The sequence below is a fragment of the Onthophagus taurus genome, chromosome 3, assembly GCF_036711975.1.
Source record: "Onthophagus taurus isolate NC chromosome 3, IU_Otau_3.0, whole genome shotgun sequence".
In the NCBI taxonomy this organism is placed as follows: domain Eukaryota; kingdom Metazoa; phylum Arthropoda; class Insecta; order Coleoptera; family Scarabaeidae; genus Onthophagus; species Onthophagus taurus.
The window spans coordinates 10065932-10086439 of NC_091968.1; the positions used below are offsets into that span (position 1 = coordinate 10065932).

The 20508-nt window shown below is 36.2% G+C and overlaps 3 protein-coding genes and 1 long non-coding RNA gene across 4 annotated transcripts; 2 read left to right on the forward strand and 2 right to left on the reverse strand.

Moving 5' to 3' along the window:
• The first annotated feature begins 630 nt into the window (after window positions 1-630).
• On the forward strand, window positions 631-2745 carry LOC111423962 (KRAB-A domain-containing protein 2-like). The gene is made up of 3 exons (XM_071195028.1): window positions 631-781; window positions 846-2240; window positions 2585-2745. The coding sequence occupies exons 1-3, from the start codon at window positions 631-633 to the stop codon at window positions 2743-2745; spliced, it is 1707 nt and encodes a 568-aa protein (XP_071051129.1).
• Window positions 2746-6232: 3487 nt separating this feature from the next.
• LOC139429229 (uncharacterized) lies at window positions 6233-6833 on the forward strand. The gene is made up of 3 exons (XR_011639893.1): window positions 6233-6485; window positions 6540-6629; window positions 6684-6833. It is a non-coding gene; the product is annotated as an uncharacterized lncRNA (long non-coding RNA).
• Window positions 6834-10380: 3547 nt separating this feature from the next.
• On the reverse strand, window positions 10381-11985 carry LOC139429342 (uncharacterized). The gene has a single exon (XM_071195029.1). It carries the CDS (start codon window positions 11983-11985, stop codon window positions 10381-10383), a length of 1605 nt encoding a protein of 534 aa, XP_071051130.1.
• A 658-nt stretch (window positions 11986-12643) lies between these two features.
• On the reverse strand, window positions 12644-14932 carry LOC139429343 (uncharacterized). The gene has a single exon (XM_071195030.1). It carries the CDS (start codon window positions 14930-14932, stop codon window positions 12644-12646), a length of 2289 nt encoding a protein of 762 aa, XP_071051131.1.
• Window positions 14933-20508: the final 5576 nt, after the last annotated feature.

Below are 20508 nucleotides of genomic sequence, written 5' to 3' on the forward strand. Positions count from 1 at the left end.
TAGTTTGCGAATGTAATCCGCATCTTTCTCTGAGCAATTCGACAACAACAAAATAATGCGATGCTTGTTGTTAACCATAAATATATCATAATAATAATATATTTATGCATAGTATACATATATATGTTACAGGCCGTACATGAAATCAGACCGTAAGTATACGGTCTAGGCGGTATCTATACGGTCTAGATGGCACAGACCATATGGAAATGACGAGGTATTTTATATACGGACTAGACCATTTACATACGGACTACCGTAATTTAGACTGTATGTTCAATCGCAAGTGTCTAGTTGCCGTTTAGTTTTTGTCTCGTTCTGCTCCAATTTACAAAATATTTTGCAGCAAAATAAGCACAGTGGTGACATTCGTTAAAATTTAAACGTTTTTACTGTTTAATGCAATAGATTTCCACAATAGAATTACACAAACAAAGGTACGTTAATATTATAGTTACTGGTTACATAGTAATATAACCTAAAATTAAAAAAATAAAATAGGTTTTATGAACAACTGTATGAATGAAGAAAAGACGTTGCCGATAACAACCGCGGCTTAACGAGAGAAAAATATAGTAGTCTCATTAAAGAAGTAAAAATTGCTAATTCTGCTAAAAAAAAAGTCCAAGAATGCACTGGCTCTTAAAGCATTATGATGTGTTATCTGTTCAGGGGGTAGAAAAACTGATAGTGCCTCTTAACAATGATTTAGTTGATGTAATATATTACGTCCATGACGACGAGTTGTTTAACATCCTTCAAGAACTACACGCATCCACAGGTATGTTCTGTAATTGGAGTCATATATGGAGTAGGTAATTAATAAAATCACTTTTTACTTGCAGGTCATGGTGGTAGAGATCGCATGATGAAAAAAACAAAGGAAAAATACAAGAATATAGTGCGTACTGAAATTTTATTATTTATTAACTTGTGCGCTCCATGTCAAATGAAACAAGAAAGGGAAAAGAAGGGAATTATATCAAAACCGATGATCTTCAATGATCTGAATTCCAGATGTCAAGTAGACTTAATCGATTATCAGTCGCATGCTGATGGTAAATACAGATTTGTCCTGGTGTACCAGGATCACTTAACAAAATTTGTTATTCTGCGACCACTTGAAAGTAAACGCGCAGAAGAAGTCGTTTACCACCTTGTAGACATCTTCACCACTTTTGGGGCTCCTGTAGTTTTGCAATCTGACAATGGACGCGAATTTTGCAATAGAATTATTGAAGAATTAAAACGTTTGTGGCCTGAACTAAAACTGGTCCATGGAAAACCGCGTCACAGTCAAAGTCAGGGTAGCGTCGAACGCGCTAATCAAGACGTGGAGAACATGTTAACAACTTGGATGTTGGAAAACGAAACAGAGCATTGGAGTCAAGGTCTACGATTCATACAATTTATGAAGAACACATCTTTGCACTCTGGAATAAAAAGGGCTCCATATGAGGCCATGTTCGGGGACAAACCGAAAATTGGATTAAAAACTTCTAATATTCCATTAGAAGCAATGGATAGCGTAACAACCGAAGAAGATCTGGAAAATGTGATTAATTCTATTCTGATTGAAAACACAGAAACCGTTCAACTGGAAACAGAGCAACCAGCGCTGGAAGGTGTTTCAACAGAAAAACATTTAGAAGAAGTGGTTACGTTGGTTGTTACTGACAACACACAAACCGGACAATCCCAATTGCACCAAACAGCAACGACCGAAAATGTACCACTAGAAAATAACAATAACACTCAAGCACTCTCGTATGAAATATGCGGTAGTTGTTTCAATCCCACTAATCGTGATGCTTCACATGCTGAGAGCACGTCCATGGAAAATATTTGCAATTTTTGCAATAGAAACATAGCAAATGCCAGAAAGGGCGCTTATGATGGATTACAAGCACAGGCAAAACGAATGAAATTAATATCAGATAGCACCCATCCAAAACCACAGATTGGATCAACTGTGAGGATTCCTGTTCCAGATGTCGATCGTGGCAGGGGAGATGCTCGGTCAGTTTTAGCGGTAGTGTTAGAAGCTACAGAAGATGGTTTTTACCGCTTGGGTACAAAACTAGGAGTCATTTCAAAATACTACAGTCGTTCTGAATTTAGTATATGTCCTGCTAACATTTTGAAAATTGAAGAAATCACCAAAGATAAGGAAGTTTCTCTTAGATCGGTGGCTACAAGTCAATCTACTGGGCATGGGCAAGGTTTCAAAAAATGTTACTGTAAGACTAAATGTCAGTCAAACAAATGTGCTTGTCGAAAAAATAATGTATTATGTAACTCAAAATGTCACAATAGTCTAACTTGTACAAATAAATAAAAAATGCATTTTTTTCTTTGTTTAAAATATTACAGTAATATGTATATTGTCTATTTGCAGATGGACCGTTTATAAATAGACTAGTCCTTTTTCAAACCGACTAGTCCGTTTATTAAAGAACAAGCTTCTTACACATATAGACTAATAATTTCAGTCCATTTACATATGGACTAGTCCTTTTGTATACGGTCTTGTTTACATATATGGTCTGTAACATATACATAAAATTATTATAAATTAAGCCAGCACAAATTAGGCGGAGTTCAGGTGCAGCCGTAACAGCACCTGCTCTTCCACTCAAACCTAATAAAACTAATTCTAAATATACAAGAGAGAAAAAGAAAAGAAAAACGAAAAGAAAAACGAAAAGAAAAAGACCCGATGGTGAAATCATAATTAATTACTAAGCGTAAACTGCCCGATCCCTGTCGCCCTACAATGCATTCTAAATTTGAGACAAGCGGCCGTTCACTCTGTGACGAAACAACCTTGAAGAAATGCAACATTTTATAGTTGATGGCAAATCATTAAGAATATGTGTTATTTGGTATGAAAAGCATTTCTTAAATAGCTGGTGATGATGTATCGGCGGGGTAAGAGGGCCCTTGAATAGAATATTCAAGGTATGAACATCGGTACGAAATTTTATTTTATTGAACAAGTATGGAGGTTTCTTCAAAGTAATTATATTAAAGAACAAAACCGCCGAATGAAGTATGCGCCTGTTTTTCATGTTGAGCCAACTCAAATCCTTTAATTTGTGCGTAACATGCTGACGTCCCCGTAACCCAAATATCAAGCGCAAACAAGAATTTTGAATTTTCAGAATTTTTTTCGTATTACTATACGAAATACACTGTCATACAATGTATCACAATAATTAAAATGCGCTAACACCAAGGCCTCGCACAAAAGCACCCTTGTTCTACGATTGAGGAACGACCGACCGCCATAAATCAGCTTAAGAGCAGCATACGCGGAAGCAGTGCACTTATTGATGTGTTTATTAAAGTTTAAATTTTCGTCCAGTAAGACACCCAAGTTTTTCACACAATCCTTCAGCGGCAATACTTGATTGTTGACAACTATCTTGACCCGATCCCGAACAGAATTGTCACTTATCACCTTTCTTGGCCCAAATAAAATCAGCTCTGTTTTAGCAGCTTTAAGACAAAGGCAGTGACGCCTATCATCGACATCCGATGGCAGAAAAGTTATATATAACTGGGTGTCATCCGCGTAGAAATGATGATTACAACTTTTTATGTATCTGTTAAAATGCGATATGTAAAGTGAGTATAGCAGTGGACCCAAAATTGAACCCCGAGGAACACCAGACGTTGTCGAAAGAAACGATGAAACGCGACCATTCACCTTCACGCACTGCATTCTGCCCGTCAAGTAACTGTGCAAGAACCCCGATGCAAGATCATCAAACCCAACGTAGCGAAGCATGGCATACATCATGTCATGATTGATAGTATCAAAAGCCTTTGAATAATCTAAGAGACACATCAAAGTCAATTTTCCTTGGTCTGTGCTTCGTATGACATCGTCCACAATATTCGATAGAGCTGAATTACAGCCATAATGCTTTCTAAAACCTGACTGTGTAGGCGGTAAAAGGTTGTATTCCGTAACATAGTCCTTTAATTGTAATTCGATTACTCTTTCTGTAATTTTAATACTAGGAAAGGTTGGACAAACTACAATTTCCCAAAAGCACCTAATGATTTTCAAAGAAATTTCAATTTGTCTCAAACTGTGAATGGCGACGAAATAGCAGTATATCTGGATATGCCTCCCAATTTCCTTAGAAACGAGTGGTTGCGAAAAATTGTGCATAACATTAGTATGCTAGCAGTAACAAGTGATAGGGAAAAATTGCTGTCATTATTAATATTAAGAAAAAAACCATTCTGAAATCCGAAAGACTTCCCGAATGACGTCTTAGTTAGGGCACAATAAAAGGATGAATAATGGAAAAGCTGATGATGGAATGGTTAAGACAAGTATGGAGTCGTAGACCAGGAACACACATGGAAAACGACCCCTGAAAACAATATTATAACATCATTTAAGAAGTTTTGTATAACCATTGCTTTGGACAGATCCGAAGATGACGTAATATGGGCAGAAAATGATACATAAAAATGTAAATATCGTTCTAAAACCCTTAACAGCGTTATTGTTATAATGCGATTTTATTTTACTATTTTCCAAATCGCAACTATACGACTGCGAATCTAATCCGCATTCGATTGTAATCCGCATTTGATTTTAGAGCATATAAAATTTGTAAAAAGGGTGCGGATTAGATTCGAGAAAATACGGTAAGTCGTCGATGCGTTAACATGAAAATGTTAGTTATAAGTATTATTAAATAAACGCAGTTATCTAAAATCCAAAAAGCCTTCTTCTCCTCTCTCGAGGAATCTGGCATCATAAATAAGTTGATCATTACATGAGTATTAAATTATATGATTATGTAGTCTTACGTCGTTGGTTTAATGATTTTTGATTACAAGAAGAATCTTGCCGAGTTACCTTTTTACTACTAGTTTTTTTTTGATAGGCGCAGTAATTATGTTTGCAGATATTCAATTATATCGAAATCGATATAATTTCTTTGAAATGATCGCTTTATTAAGTGATTTTAACCAACTAAATTCCTCTTTAAATTAGTGTATGAAACTTATTGGGTTGGACTATAAAAATTTTATTAAAACAAGTCGGTAGTTTTCTTTGCTTTTAGCTTAACCCCAAAAAGGTTGAAATACAGATAGAAACTTAACATATCTTAAGGGGGTAATTTATGCAAATGAAAATGTGTGTTTAATCTTAAAATAAAGCCACAAATTTTGTTTTCATCTACAATAATTTTAATTAAATTTATACATAAACAGAAAATCAACCATATTAAAAAAATCATACCGACTTTATTTATAAGAACTAAGAAACGACTTTTATCTTAAATTAAAGCATAAACTTTGATCTTCATGCCTATGTATAATAAGTAATACGAGTAATAAGAAAAATGTCAATGTTCAATTAAGGTAATAAACGGAAAATTGATTTTATTTTAATATGTAACTGTTATTAGACAATAATAAAAATAAATTATATCATCAAGCATCATTAAGCACAACTCAATACAAATACATTTTTAATACATGAACTACTTTCTTAATGATATTACGTTCCCAAACTTACCAGTTTCATTACTTCACCCGCCGTTAACATGTCGAAAACATTCGGGTTTTACCTTTTAGAAGAATATTTGCGAAAACACCACGCTTTGCCAATACCGCAAGGATTACACGGGTTCGGACCAACAATTTTGATTGGTATAAATTTAATTTTAGGAAGTTACCCATTTATATCAAACATTATAAGTAGGAAATAAGCGCGAATTTGTACACAATTTTATTTACCTCTTAATCATTCCAGATTACAAAATTAATTTTGCGAAATGTTTATCCAATATGGAAATTTTTGCAATGGGACTATCAGTAATATCAGTTAACGTCCAACTAGTACGAAATCGACACCGCCTTTTTAAATTAATAAATGTATTGAGTGATGTTAACCAGGTGGAAATTCAAAGAATTAAAGGCGTTGAAACAAATTTAAAAATGTTGTTTAAAACGATTCGTTTCGCTTCATTTTTTGTCGCTTATTTTATGATGTATTATGGTTTGTTGAACGATGATTGCGGTTTAAGTGACTATAAAAATTGTTTAGTTATTGAGTATTACGTTCCTTTTGGTGTGAGGTATTGGGTAATAACGTTAATATTGTTGTTTCAAGCATACACAATATATCTTACAATAAATGGATTATTAATAGCGATAACGATGTGTTATTATATAATGAAGTTGTTGATTGTACGTATAGAGCACCTTAATGATATGGTAAAAAATACAAAATTAACTAGAAATAATAAAAGAAATTTTAAAAAGTTGCGACCCATCATTTTATATCATCAACGTATATTAAGGTGTTAACCTTTTTAAGTAATTATTTTTTTTAAGTAAAATATTTCAGGATGTTTCAATTTCTTAGTGATTACCTCAGCAGTTTTTTTATACTCACAAAATTTGGTACTATAGTTGTTCTTACTGTGACTACTGTTAAATTTGTTATGGTAAGAATTAAATTTATTTTAACATGTTTTTGAATTAATCTAATATTTTTTTAGAGTAAGGACTCGACTAGTTTCTTAATGGCCATAAGTTGCTTAGTAGGAATGTTTTCACCTCACTATTTTGTGCAGAAATTGACTACAGCGGTATGAATAATTTCTTTCTTTTTCCCACTATTATTAATTTAATCAAATTAATAGGCTGCTGGAGTGGGCGATGAAATATATAACCTTAATTGGTACGAAGCGGATGCATCAACGCGCAAAATCATTCTAATTTTTCTTCAAACAACTCAAAAACCACTCGCAATCGAGCTACCATTTTTCGGCCAATTCTCCCATGTTGCATTCGGAATTGTAAGTTGCAATTATCTCATTTTTAAATAATACAATAAAAAATATTGTTTAAGGAATACAAGAGAGTTTACATTTTATATAATTGGATACTAACAATTATGAAATAAAAATTTATTGTAACGAATTTATCACAAATATTCAGCACCTATATTTAGACGACACTTTTGATGTTTATGATTTAACGCTAAGCAAAGACCCCCCAAGCTAAAAGCACATATAATCAAACAACTAAAGTTCACAAGTTCTTCAAGTAAGCTCAAATAAGGTAAAGATCAAAAAGTTTTTATAAACGAAATTTTAATCGAGTTAATATTTTAGGACATCTGTGATTGATTATGTACTGGTGGATCAGGAAATGTGGGAGAGGTTGGAAAGGTTTAAAGTGGGAGAAGCGGTAGAGTCGGATCACCAACCGTTGGAGGTGGTGGTAAAGGGGGTGGACGGCAGAAGGCGAGCGGAACTGGGGAGCAAGTTCATCAGGACAGACTGGTCGGAAGAAGGGGTAGCATTCTACAGGGGAAACCTCGACACTTGGCAACAGAAGATACAAGAGATCAATAGTTTGGAAGAACTTATCCAGGTAGTGAGGGAGGCAACACTGAAAAGGGAGTGTGTACGTAGGGGGGGCAGAGTAGGGAGGAACGACTGGTATGATGGCTAGTGCAAGAAGGCGAAGAGAGAGGCGAGAAGGAGGTTGAGGCAGTGGAGACGGGGGAAGATGGGGGTGGATAGATATAGGGAGGCCAGGAGAGGATACAGAGAGTTATGCAGGAGAAAGAAAACAGAACTGAGGGAGAAGGAGGCGGCAGAGATTAGAGGGATAACAAGGGAAGGGGAGGTCTGGAGGTATCTGAAAAAGAGAATGAAGGGTAGGGAGAGGATAACCAGCGAAATACACATGACAGAATGGAAGAGGGTTTGGGAGGCTATGAGGGAGATGGGGGAGAGGATATATCAGAAGAGGAGATGGAAGCAGTGCTTAGGGCATTGAAGAAGGGAAAGGCGCCAGGGGAAGATGGCATCCAGAACGAGGCATGGTTGGAAGCATCAAGGGTGGTGAGAGTGAAGTTGTTGGAGGGGATGAATAGCGTATGGAGAGGGGGTGGGATTCCGGAGGGATGGAAAGTGGGGGTAATTTGCCCAGTATATAGAAAGGGTAATAAGGGAAGGGTAGAGAGCTACAGAGGAATTAACCTACTAGACTCGACATACAAGGTATACACGAAGATACTGCTGGGAAGACTGGAGGAGGAGATGGAGTTGGGGGAATTTTGCCGGATGGGCAGGCAGGCTTTCGGAAGGGAAGGGGAGCAATCGACAACGTGTACGTGTTGAAGCATCTGGCAGATAGAGAGCTGGATAAGAAGGGAGGGAAATTGTACGGCCTGTTTATAGATTTGAAGGCGGCTTTTGATACGGTGGATAGGGGAAAGTTGTGGGAGGAGATGAGGAGGAGGGGGATCACGGAATGTGGCAGCGAGGAAGATTATGTTTGAAGGTCTGGTTAGCAGTGTGATGATGTATGGAGCAGAGGTATGGGGATGGAGAGAGCAGGCAATGCTGGAGGACGTGCAAGTTAGATACTGGAGATGGGTGCTTGGGGTGGCGAGAGAAACACCGGGGTATATAGTGAGGGAAGAGGTAAAGGTGGATAAGGTCAGAGTGGAGGCGGGCAGGAGAGCAGTGAAATATGAAGAAAGAATAGAAGGGAGGCCAAACTGCGGGATCTTGGGGGAGTGTTGGAGGGAAATTAGAGAGGGAAAGATCAGATATGGGAAAGGAGACAGAGACAACTATTATAGACGAGCGGGCTACTCGGTAACTGAGATAAATAGTAGACGAAGGGTGGGTAGGGAGATGTGGAGGGAGTTGAGAGATAGGGACCGAGATGTGCAGAGACAGGAAAGAAGGACACAAATAAAAAAGGGGAGGTATAATGAAAGGTACAGAGACATAATTACGGAGGGGCTGCCTAGATACTTGTTATTGGAAGGAGATGAGGAAGGGAAGAAGTTGGTGGCTAGGTTCCGTTGTGGAAACGAGGAGAGAGCTAACAGATATTGGATGGCCGATGAGGAGAGGTGGTGTAGGCTGTGCAGGGAGGAATGGGAAACGTTGGAACATATGTTGAATGGGTGCAGTGAGTTGAGGGAGGAGGAGTTGGACCGAGGGCAGATCTTAGGAGAGGGGGGAGAGGGGAAACGATGGATGAGAATGGTTGTGGGGGTGAGGAGACAAAGGATGAGGGGATGATTGGGCCGAGGAGCCGAGGGTATGGAAATGGAGGAAGAGGGTAGAGGGTGAAAATAATATGTTTATAATATATATTAGAATGTATTAAGGGGAAAATTGTAAATATCAAAAACAATAAAAAAATGCTTATTATTATTTTAGGATGAATCATTTAGTTAGTTTTGCCCTGACATTGCTCTGCCTTTCGAAATCGGTCGTTGCAGTACCCATCATCAGCGAACCAAATTCGTTACAACAACTTTGTTATTATATTATGGATAACTTGAGATTAGAAGAAAATACGAGTAATAATGTCATAGTTAATTTAATTATTTTTGAAAAAAAAATTTTGAGTTGTAGGTGGTAAATTAAAAAACATAGTAAGGTTCATGTTCAGTATATTTTTTATTTTGCATAGTGTGTATAGCTTGTTTGTGTTGGAAGATTTTTACGTTTGTAATCGCCATGTGCGTTAAGTCGACGAGACATATTTACCGGTTTCTAACGGATCGGATGTTACGAACAAGTTCAGTCTTATTCCAATACCTCGAACCGACCGCATGTATATCGTTCTATTTTAATAAATCACTTTACGAACACAGTGAATACGTATCAATTTCCTGTCAGGTTATGGACCCAGGGACATCCAGGGGCACACAGAGGCAGCGTTGCCAGGTCAAAATTTTAAAACTTACTAGATTGAACTGAAAAAAATCACTAGATTGACAAAAATTTCACTAGATTTTGAATGTGAAGAATGAAGATTTAAAAATAAAATAATTAGAAGTTTGTTTATATTTTGTATTTAAAAGTAAGTGTGCGCTCCAAAAATACGAGCCACAATAAGCGATTGTGAAGGTGCTGGATACTCAATGAATTAATTAAAAAAAAATGATTCTAAATAAATTGTTTCTTTAATTAGTAACAAAGGTCGAAATAATAATAAATAAAATAAAGAAAAGAAAATTACTTTAGAAAATGCGGAAAGAAAGCGTAAGAACAAAACGAGACGATGCGGCACACGCGCTGCGAAACGCTCGAGATCGTGGTGAGTGAGATAATGCCCCCTGGCGGGGGTGGCGTGTCATATTTGCGGAAATAGCTTAAGCGGGGCGAACAATCACCCGCCAAAAAATAACGAAAAGTTTTTTTTTTTTTTTACAACAATAAGAAATTGAAAATTTACAAAATTAAATATAGTATAATGACAAAATGAACGTGAAATTACAACGATGCAAAAGAGAATAGAACAGGATTGAATTAATTAAAAATGTTACAATAATAATTAGATAACAAACAGTTGTTGGGTTTACATTTCTGAAGGTAGTGGGCAGATTTTCGTTACTGGGCGTTGTAGTTCCCCTTGAGCGGTGCGGACGGTCACAACCTGAACGACGCCATCTAAACCGGGATGTGTTTGAATAATACGTCCCAACTTCCAACACCAAGGAGGCTGTTGATCGTTTTTTATTAGTACAACGGTGTTTAGCGGTATATTAGCTGTTGGAGTAGTCCACTTGGCCCTTTGCTGCAATGTGTGTAAATATTCTAAGCTCCACCTCTTCCAAAAATGTTGCATCATCTTCTGGAGCAAAGCCCATCTAGACAAATGGCCATTTGGGACATTCTGTAAATCGAGATTCGGAATTTCATTAGATGCTGGTGATAATGTAAGGAAATGACCAGGAGTGAGGGGCTGAAGGTCATTTGGATCGGATCCAAGTGGACATAGTGGGCGAGAATTAAGGATAGATTCAATTTGAGTAATTAAAGTATAAAGTTCTTCAAATGTTAACACCTGGTCTCCAATAACCCTCTTCAAATGGGTTTTTGCGGACTTGACACCAGCTTCACTCAGTCCATTAAAATTTGGTGCCGCGGGAGGGTTGAATAGCCACTCTATACCCAACGTTTCACCCGCCATTTGAGCGTACTCGTTTAATTGGCGGTATGCTCCCACGAAATTAGTGCCTTGGTCTGAAAACAGTCGAATACATGTGCCTCGTCGAGCAACAAATCGGCGTAAAGCGGCTAAGAAAGCTTCGGCGGTTAAGTCAGAGACTAATTCTAGATGAATAGCCTTGGTTGCAGCACAAACAAAGAGACATATATACGCTTTAAAGGTTTTTGCTCCTCGATGTCTTCTGGCAGTTACAAAGAATGGGCCAGCATAATCAACACCAGCCGTAGTAAAGGCCTTCATCTGCTGTATTCTAAAAGTAGGCAAATCAACCATAAATGAATTGATTGATTTGGGACGTGCTCGAAAACATTTTAAACATCTGGATATCACTCTATAAATTACGGTGCGAGGTGACATAATCCAGAATTGATTTGCTATCAGCGTATGTAACGTTCTATAACCAGGGTGCAAATTTTCTTGATGTAAGTGTTGAACAATTAATTCGCTCAGACGATTTTTACATGGTAACAATATCGGATGTTTCGCATCGTAGACCAGATCAGAGTGTCTCAAACGTCCACCCACTCTAATCAAATTTCCCTCGCCAATGAATGGTGCCAATTTACGATATGGTTTTGCGGGTAAACTACCAGTGTGTAAGCTTCGAAGGACATCCGGAAAGTGTTCCAATTGAACTTGACGTGCCAAAGTATGAAGTGCGGTCTGCTTCTCCAACATTGATATAGGTAGACGGCGATGTTGATTCAATTTTCGACAACCTGCAACGAATCTGAACACATAAGCTACTACATTTTTAATCTTACTTAGAGATGAACAGCGTTCCATCAATGTAAGTAAAAAGTTGTCGGTTTTCGTCGTTGTATTAACAGCCACTACATGTTTCTCTTCGGGTAATTTCTCGGCAAGGGTTGCGATTACTTGGGTAGGCCAGTCGGACGATGGACATGATAACCAGACTGGACCATTCCACCATAACTGACATCCAACCATTTCCGCCGGAAGTATACCACGGGATCCAGGATCCGCTGGATTATCCAATGATGACACGTGACGCCAACACTCGCCAGGTATTATATTTTGAATGTGGCTGGTGCGGTTGGCGACAAATGTCTTCCAACGATGTGGAGATGACTTCAGCCAACCCAAAACTATTGTGGAGTCACACCATGCGAACACCTTAGGTTGAGAGATGCAGGATAGATTGGAGATGAAAAACTCAGCCAAATCAGATAACAGAACAGCACCACAGAGTTCCAAGCGAGGTAACGATGTGATTTTAAGTGGTGCTACTCTAGACCTTGCACAGAGAAAATTGACTTTAATAGAATTATCTGGTAATATTAACCTGAGATACGCCACCGCACAGTATCCGACCATAGAGGCATCGAAAAATAAATGAAGTTCTATGGATCTATCATCTGCCAATTGAACAGAACGAGGTATTCTTAATTGTGATAACTGTGGCAGCTGCTCTTTGTATTGGATCCAATAAATTTTGATTTTTTCAGACGGTGTATCATCCCAGTCACACTTTTCCAGCCATAATTGCTGAATTAAATATTTTGCGGCCAATATGCATGGTGTTATGAATCCCAAAGGGTCGAAAATACGGGCAATGTTTGAAAGTATTGCCCTTTTTGTGCACGGGTCATTTCTTGGAAGTTGAGAACCCAAAGGTGTCGATCGAAGGGTCCCAGTGAAGGCCCAAGACCTTGATAAAACCATTCTCAGCGTGATCGAGAGACACTGGGGAAGTAACACCATCGGGACAGACTCGCTTCATTAGTTTAGGACAATTGCTAGCCCACTTGGATAGTTCAAAACCACCCAATGAAAGTAATTTAATAATTTGTTCTTGTAGATGCAGCGCGTCGCGAACTGAAAAACTCCCGGTAACAACATCGTCTACGTACATATCGTTTATTAACACCTGAGAAGCCTCTGGAAATTCTGCCGCATAGAGCTTAGCTAGTTCCTTAATTGTGCGCAATGCCAAATACGGGGCAGAAGAAACACCATAAGTGACGGTATTGAGTTGACACTCACAAAGCTCATTTGTGTGATAGTTTCTCCAAAGGATACGTTGGAAATCTCGCTGATGGGAAATGAGTAAAATTTGACGATACATTTGCTTAATGTCGCAAATGAAGACGATTGGAAAGTAACGAAATTTGATAAGTATAGAGCATAAATTGTTTTGTAATTTTGATCCAGTCAATAAAATATCGTTTAACGATAAGCCTGACTTAGTTTTGGCGGAGGCATCGAAAACAACTCGGAGTTTTAAGGAATTGGGATTTAGGACGTAGTGGTGAGGGAAATAATAGGCGTTTTCATTGCGATAATCATCACTACATACTGGAGACATGTGGCCTTTAGCTAAATAATCTTCCATAAATATTTTGTATTTTTGAAAAATCTCCGAATCTTTGATTAATTTTCTCTCGAGATATAAATATCGACGATGCGCTTGCGTATAAGATTCACCTAGCTTGGGAGTAGGTGTACGAAATGGAAGTGAGACTATAAATCTTCCTTCAGAGGTGCGATTATAGGTAGATTGGAAATGTGCGTTACATTGACGATCTTCAGGATCTTCAGGAACGATCTCGCTCATTTGTTCCAGCTCCCAAAACTTGCGAAGGCATGAATCAAGTGATGGTTCAACCAATAATGAAATGTTGGACTCTGGAAACGACGAATCAGCAGATCTTCCCGTCAATAACCATCCAAAAATAGAACCCAGGGCAGCCGGTTCATCCATGCCCCCAACACGACGATCACCAGTAAGAATATATGGCACCAGTTCAGCACCCAATAGTATGTCGATTGGCCCAGGAGATGATTGAGTTTTAGATATATTAAGATCTTGCAAATGCGGATACGCAGAAACATCAATGGAGATACTGGGATGTTGTGAACAGATACGTTGACTGATTACAGCGGTGAAGTGTAACGTAGGTTGAAAGACATTGCACGGCTTGATATAGCATTCAACAGAGCCGTTGTTACAATTGGATGACATATTATTCAAACCCTCAATCGGTACAGAATGAATCGAGCGGACCAGTTGCAATCGCTTTTGAAGGTTTTCACTGATGAAATTGATCATACTGCAAGTGTCGATTAGAGCTCTGACTTTATGGTATTTTCCAAATCGATCCCGAACATCCAATTCTGCGACCGGAAGTAAAATAGTAGCGACGGTATTGGTAGCAGAAGCGACAGTATGAGGTTGGGTTGACGTACCAGTTGAATTTGGATTTGGTGAAGATTTGTCCAGCGGAGTTAAATTTAAATGTAAAAGCGTATGGTGTCGCTTATTGCAAATTCTACAAGTTTTATTTGAGTTGCATTTACTTGTATGATGACGGTATCCTAAGCAATTCTTGCAGAACTTATTGTCAGAAATGATATTAAACCGCTGTGAAGGAGACTTTTCGAGAAATTTATCGCACTGATAAAGGTTATGGTTCATTTTACATAAAATACAGCTTAGTTTTTGTTTTATTTCAGTAGCAAAAGTTGACGTGGACTTTAACGACGGCTTAGGTCCCTTGACTGACGATGTTAATTTAACTGAATCTAAGGCCTTTGATTGATTCTCCAAAAAACTTATTAATTGGATATAAGTTAGGATTTCGAATTCACTATGTTCTGTTTCGAATTTTGTCTTAATTGACGTGTCTAATTTTTGCAACAAAAGATTAAATAATAAAAAATCCCAATCATCAACAGGAAAGCCCAGCGTTCTTAACCCTTCAACGTTCTCGGAAAAGGTGTCTATCAACATCCGATAGGCCCTAGCGGAACCTTCAGTTGATTGCTTGATTGTAACGCTTTGAATTTCATTATAATATAGAGTCGCCAGATGTCGTTTATTTTGATATCTAGTTTTTAAAGTTTTGAAGGCGATCGAATAATTTGCCTCCGTCATCGGCAAACCCTTTACAAGATGTAAAGCTTCTCCGGAAAGCGATGTTAAAAGATATTGGTACTTCGCTACCTCTGATAATGACTGATTTTCATGTACTAAAGATCGGTACAGATCGTAAAAGCTTGGCCAGCTCTTTTAATCGCCTGAGAATACTGGGAGCGAAATGTTATTCAATTTAGGAGAATTAATAGGTATAGGATGATCTTTTGGTTTGGAAGTTTCAGAGGAAATTCTATAATTGACGGCTTTTATCGTAAAGTAAGATTCATCAGCTTGTTTACGTATAGCATCATGGGTATCAAAATCCGCCTCATCTATAAGCCCAATAACCTGATTGTGCACCGTTTTGAATTCTTTATATGTGTCTTCAGAGTCATTAGCACGGGCAATGAAAATTAATTTTAAATCATTACTGTCAGATACAGTATGAGCAGCATCAGCCGTTTCAATTAAACGGTTAAGGCAACCGTTACGGCGTAAGATTAATTTTGAAAGTTTGTGATCAGCCATATTGACAATCTTCATCAATTTAAGAAATGATCGACAGAAAAAAAAATAAAGAGCGAAAAATAATATAATGCAATGTTATATCTTCTCTTCAAAGATAGAAAAAAAATAATAAACGAAATAATTAATATAATTTTATTTGTATATTTTTTTGTTCAGATTGACTTGAATTGCGATTTCAACAAACACCAGATGTGGAGCGATGCGAATCGAAAAAGAAGTAAGAGCACGTGGTGTTGCGGGTAGGCGCAAATATATGATTGCAATTACTAAAATAAATTAAATAAAGGTATGCAAAGAACAATCGAAATGACACCAAGTATCCGGCTCGAAGGATCAAAAAATGTGCGCTCCAAAAATACGAGCCACAATAAGCGATTGTGAAGGTGCTGGATACTCAATGATTAATTAAAAAAAAATGATTCTAAATAAATTGTTTCTTTAATTAGTAACAAAGGTCGAAATAATAATAAATAAAATAAAGAAAAGAAAATTACCTTAGAAAATGCGGAAAGAAAGCATAAGAACAAAACGAGACGATGCGGCACACGCGCTGCGGAACGCTCGAGATCGTGGTGAGTGAGATAATGCCCCCTGGCAGGGGTGGCATGTCATATTTGCGGAAATAGCTTAAGCGGAGCGAACAGTAAGTATGTATTGAAATTGTTACAAAAATTAAAACAAAAATATAATATACAAAAATATAAAAAAATATACCTCCAATATTTAAAAACAATAAAAAATAAAAATAACAGAAGATTATTCATATTTAAGGTTGATTAAAAAATAAACAAAAAAACTAGGTGATAATTTAGTCATACATATTATTATTATGTTTTTTTATTAATTCATCCATTATAGCAAAATCGTAACAATTTTTTCGGATATTAAAGTTTTAGAATGAAGAAGTCCTGCCAAAGTATTTGTGCTTAATCTGTTTCTTTGTTTTATTTTATTAATATTAATTGAACTAAAAACCCTTTCAACACAAGCACTGCTATGGGGAAGAACAAATAAAATACTGACCAACTGTGAAAGTTGTGGGTATAACAAAGTGCCGTCGCCTTTTTTGAGGTTGCTAACTTCTTTCCAAAAATCTAACTCGTCCAATCCAAAATTAATTGAAGAATATTTTAATGATCGAAATTCTCGATCTACATCATTTTGATGTATTGCTAGATTCGAAAAATTAGCAAGTAATGGACCAAGACTATCAACTTCTGCAATGGATGAAGGGTTTAAAACATTTAATGCTTTCAAAATTATTGCTTCTCGTGAGTTGAACGGGAATCGCTTGAAAATTTGATGGGCTGCTTCAGTGTAAAAATGTAGACATTTTAAACGAAAAGAATGTTTTACACTATCTGGTAGGCTAACATTTGCTAACGCTACTGCGACTTTCGGACCCATGTACAAGTGTAGTTTGTATTGTAGTTTGCTTAAATCAGTATTTTTTAAATACTCTGGTTTTATGTAATAACTTAACAATAATTTAAAACATTGTTCCATTCTTGGATAGAGTATGTGAATCTTAGGCGCTTCAGCTTGAAATTCTAAATTTAAATCATTAAACGTAGGTAATACAAATTCTAAGAATTCTAAGTACAATTTATTAACAGGATTTTTAAGATGTTCATATATTTCGAATGCACCAGAAACAGAATCAGAACATTCAGCTTGAAAATAAAGTTTTAGCGATTCAAATTGTTCTAAAACCCTTTGTACTACTGTATTTAAAGACAACCATCGAGTCTGGGAAGGGTGTAATATTTTGTGAGGTTTAACATTCAAAAATAATTGAAATTATTGAAATTCAGTTCTGCGTTTAAAACTGTATTGCATGTAAGTGTATACACTTCTTAGTAATTTTTCAACATCATCGGGCAATGTTTGGTTAGATGAACATAGCGCCAGCGAATGGCAAACACATTTCATTACAAATAAATGTGGAACATCTTTTAACAGTAATGTTTTTAAAGAATTTATATTTCCCATCATTGTGTTGGCACCATCCGCAGCAAAACCAACTAAATTTTGTTTATATGGCACATTATATTTGTTGAAAAAATTCGTAATTGAGTTATAAAGATTTTGAGCAGTAGCATCTCCTACCGGAATTAAAGCTAAAAATTCGTCTTTTATTTTCAAATTCTCATTGTAACGAATAACAATAGTTAAATGTTTAACAGCCCAGCTATCAGTAGACTCATCCACTAGCATCGAAAATTTTTTCATCTTCAACTTTTCAACTAATATTTCGAAGTTGGTTTTTCCAATTACATTATTGATCAAAGCTGTGCATTTTGTTCTGCCACAAGACAATTTCCGAATATATTCTATTCCGGAGAGAATTATAGATTTGACCAATTCTGTTAAATGATCAGATGTGTTAATTGATATATTATGTTCTGCTATGAAAGCAGCAATTCTAATTTCATTTTGTTTTAGAATTTTACCAGCAGTAGTAGTGAATTGAAAAGATTGTTTTGTTAAAGTAGGTTGATTTTTTACAGATGCAGCTGCTTGTTTATGTTTATTTGAATCATTATATTTTTTAATAGCACCTAAACCACCTAAATAATCACTAGAACAAATCTTACATCTAAAATAATTGTTACCACGCTCGCTTCTTTCTATCCAATATTTAAAATTGTCCAGCTGTTCCCATTCGGGCTTATATTTTTGAATGTAGAACCGTCGTTTTTTCGAAATATGTGTATCTTCAGCATCGGTAAATGAAGTATTGGAAGACTCTAGATATTCAACGTCTAGATTTTGATTTCTTGTACTTGGCTCTGGACAAGATTCTCCTCTATTGGAAGATGTATCTTCTGAAGATGGACCAGCAACCACATTTTCGACACTTGTACGTGGTCCAAGAGACTCTGGTGATTTTCTTTTCGAAATTAAAAATCTTTTCATCCTGATTAGAATGAAAAGTAATTTATAAAATAGAACGGTAGATTTAATTTAATTAATTTTAGATTTTATTAACGAATAAATAATAAAAATGTATTAGTACTTTTATTTTGAGTTATCTTCCTATCAGATATTCAGATAGGATATAATACACGTATTATGGTCGAATAATTTTTTTAACACTGCTGTCAAGAAAATACAATTCTGCCCTGGTAACTTAAATTAAAGGTATCACAATTACCATGACAATTATTACTTCTACTTATAATAATAATAATATAATATAATAATAAACCTTTATTGGCGACGTCATACAATAGTATTTGCGCAAGTCAGAAAAGCGTATAATACATAACAAACAAAATAATAAAAAATACCTGTAACATTACCGCTAGTCAATTAACAACATTAAGAACATCTTAAAACTACATCTACAATAAACGACGGCACAAATCCGGACGAGTAAGGCATGCGAGATAAGGCCTATACTAGGTCATCAAAAGTGCTCAGACAGTACTCTTCCACACTGTAGAATGCTCTCGCTAACAAGTAATTTCTGATCTTTGATTTAAAATTATTAATATCAAGTAATTTAATGGGATTAGGCAACAAATTAAAAAATTTAATTCCATAATAATTAGTGCCATCCCTAGCTCTTTCAGTGCGAGTATAATCAATCATGAGATTATCATGGTGTCTGGTTCCATAATGATGGACCTCATCATGTCTTTTGAAATTCTGAAGATTTTTTTTAATGTAAAGGAGACAGTTAAATATATAAATACAAGGTAGAGTTAAGATTTTTAACTCTACAAATTTAGCTCTACAACACTCAGCGAATTTTAAATTCGAAATCACTCTGATACATCGTCTCTGAGCGCTAAACACCCGAGCAGCATGTGCAGAATGACCCCAAGCGAGAATGGCATATGATAAGTGAGCATGAAAATAACCATAGTATGCTGTCATAACTGTATTTACTGGAACGATATTAATTAAATTTCTAATACAGTAAATAATTTTGTTTAATTTACTAGTTGTTCGTATTGCATGCTCTTCCCATGTAAGTTTACGATCTAAATGAACTCCTAGATATTTGACAGTAAGGTTATCAACATTATCACCTAGTGCGCGCAAAGAGAAGAGTAACCGCTGAGTCTTAAATTCATTTACGCTAAGCTGACTAGCTGAAAACCAGTCAAAAATGCAACCCTGAGATCCAACCACCTCACTAAAAAGATCCGGCAAATTATCACTTATATTCACAGTGGTTGTGTCATCACCAAATAATATAATGTTACTTGACTCAGGAACGTTATCAGCTAAGTCATTAATAAATAATAAAAAAAGTATGGGGCCCAGCACAGACCCTTGAGGTACTCCATACTTAATAGATAATTTTGAAGATAGTCTATTTTTATAAATTACTTGTTGCAATCGATTTAATAAATAAGCTTTAAGCTAGTAGCAGAACCAGTATCAAAGCCAAAATTTTGTAATTTAATTAACAATTGGTTATGAGATACGCAATCAAATGCTTTCGTAAGATCGTAAAAGGATGCCTGTGCATAATGTTTGTTTTCAAAACATTCGTTAACATATGAAACTAATTTGCAAATTGCTGACGTAGTTGATTTATTTTTCCTAAAACCAAACTGTGACTCGTTTAGGAGGTTATTGGATTTAAGATACGCAATTAACTGGTTATATAAAACTATTTCGAAAATTTTACCCAAAGCAGGTGTAATTGAGATTGGTCTGTAATTTGAGACCTCATTAATTGACCCCCTTTTGAAAACAGGTACCACTTTACTTATTTTTACGCAATCAGGGAAAATATAAACAGCAATACATTGATTAATCAGCTTAGCTAAGGGAATAATAATTAAGTTTTGAATAACTTTTATGATGTTCGGATTCAAACCATAAATATCTTTACTGGAAGTATTCTTAAGCGTAGAAATGACATTTCTCATGTCGTTAAACGATATTTCATGAAAATTGAACTGTCCCGAAAAAAAATTAACATTATCCGAACCTTTACTTTGATGTAGTGGAATATCAGAAAGTAGTTCTTCCGCAATATTGCAGAAGTAACTGTTGAAGTCATCCGCATTACATTCATTCACGCTATCAATAGCTCGCCTAGG

Bases quoted from the DNA above. Each gene is read 5' to 3' on its own strand.
- LOC111423962 (XM_071195028.1), top strand. From the start codon at position 631: ATGCACTGGCTCTTAAAGCATTATGATGTGTTATCTGTTCAGGGGGTA. The intron at 782-845 runs GTATGTTCTGTA...TTTTACTTGCAG, and splicing joins AGAACTACACGCATCCACAG to GTCATGGTGGTAGAGATCGC. The intron at 2,241-2,584 runs GTAAGACTAAAT...AAATTAAGCCAG, and splicing joins AGGTTTCAAAAAATGTTACT to CACAAATTAGGCGGAGTTCA.
- LOC139429342 (XM_071195029.1), bottom strand. From the start codon at position 11,985: ATGGTTGGATGTCAGTTATGGTGGAATGGTCCAGTCTGGTTATCATGT.
- LOC139429343 (XM_071195030.1), bottom strand. From the start codon at position 14,932: ATGACGGAGGCAAATTATTCGATCGCCTTCAAAACTTTAAAAACTAGA.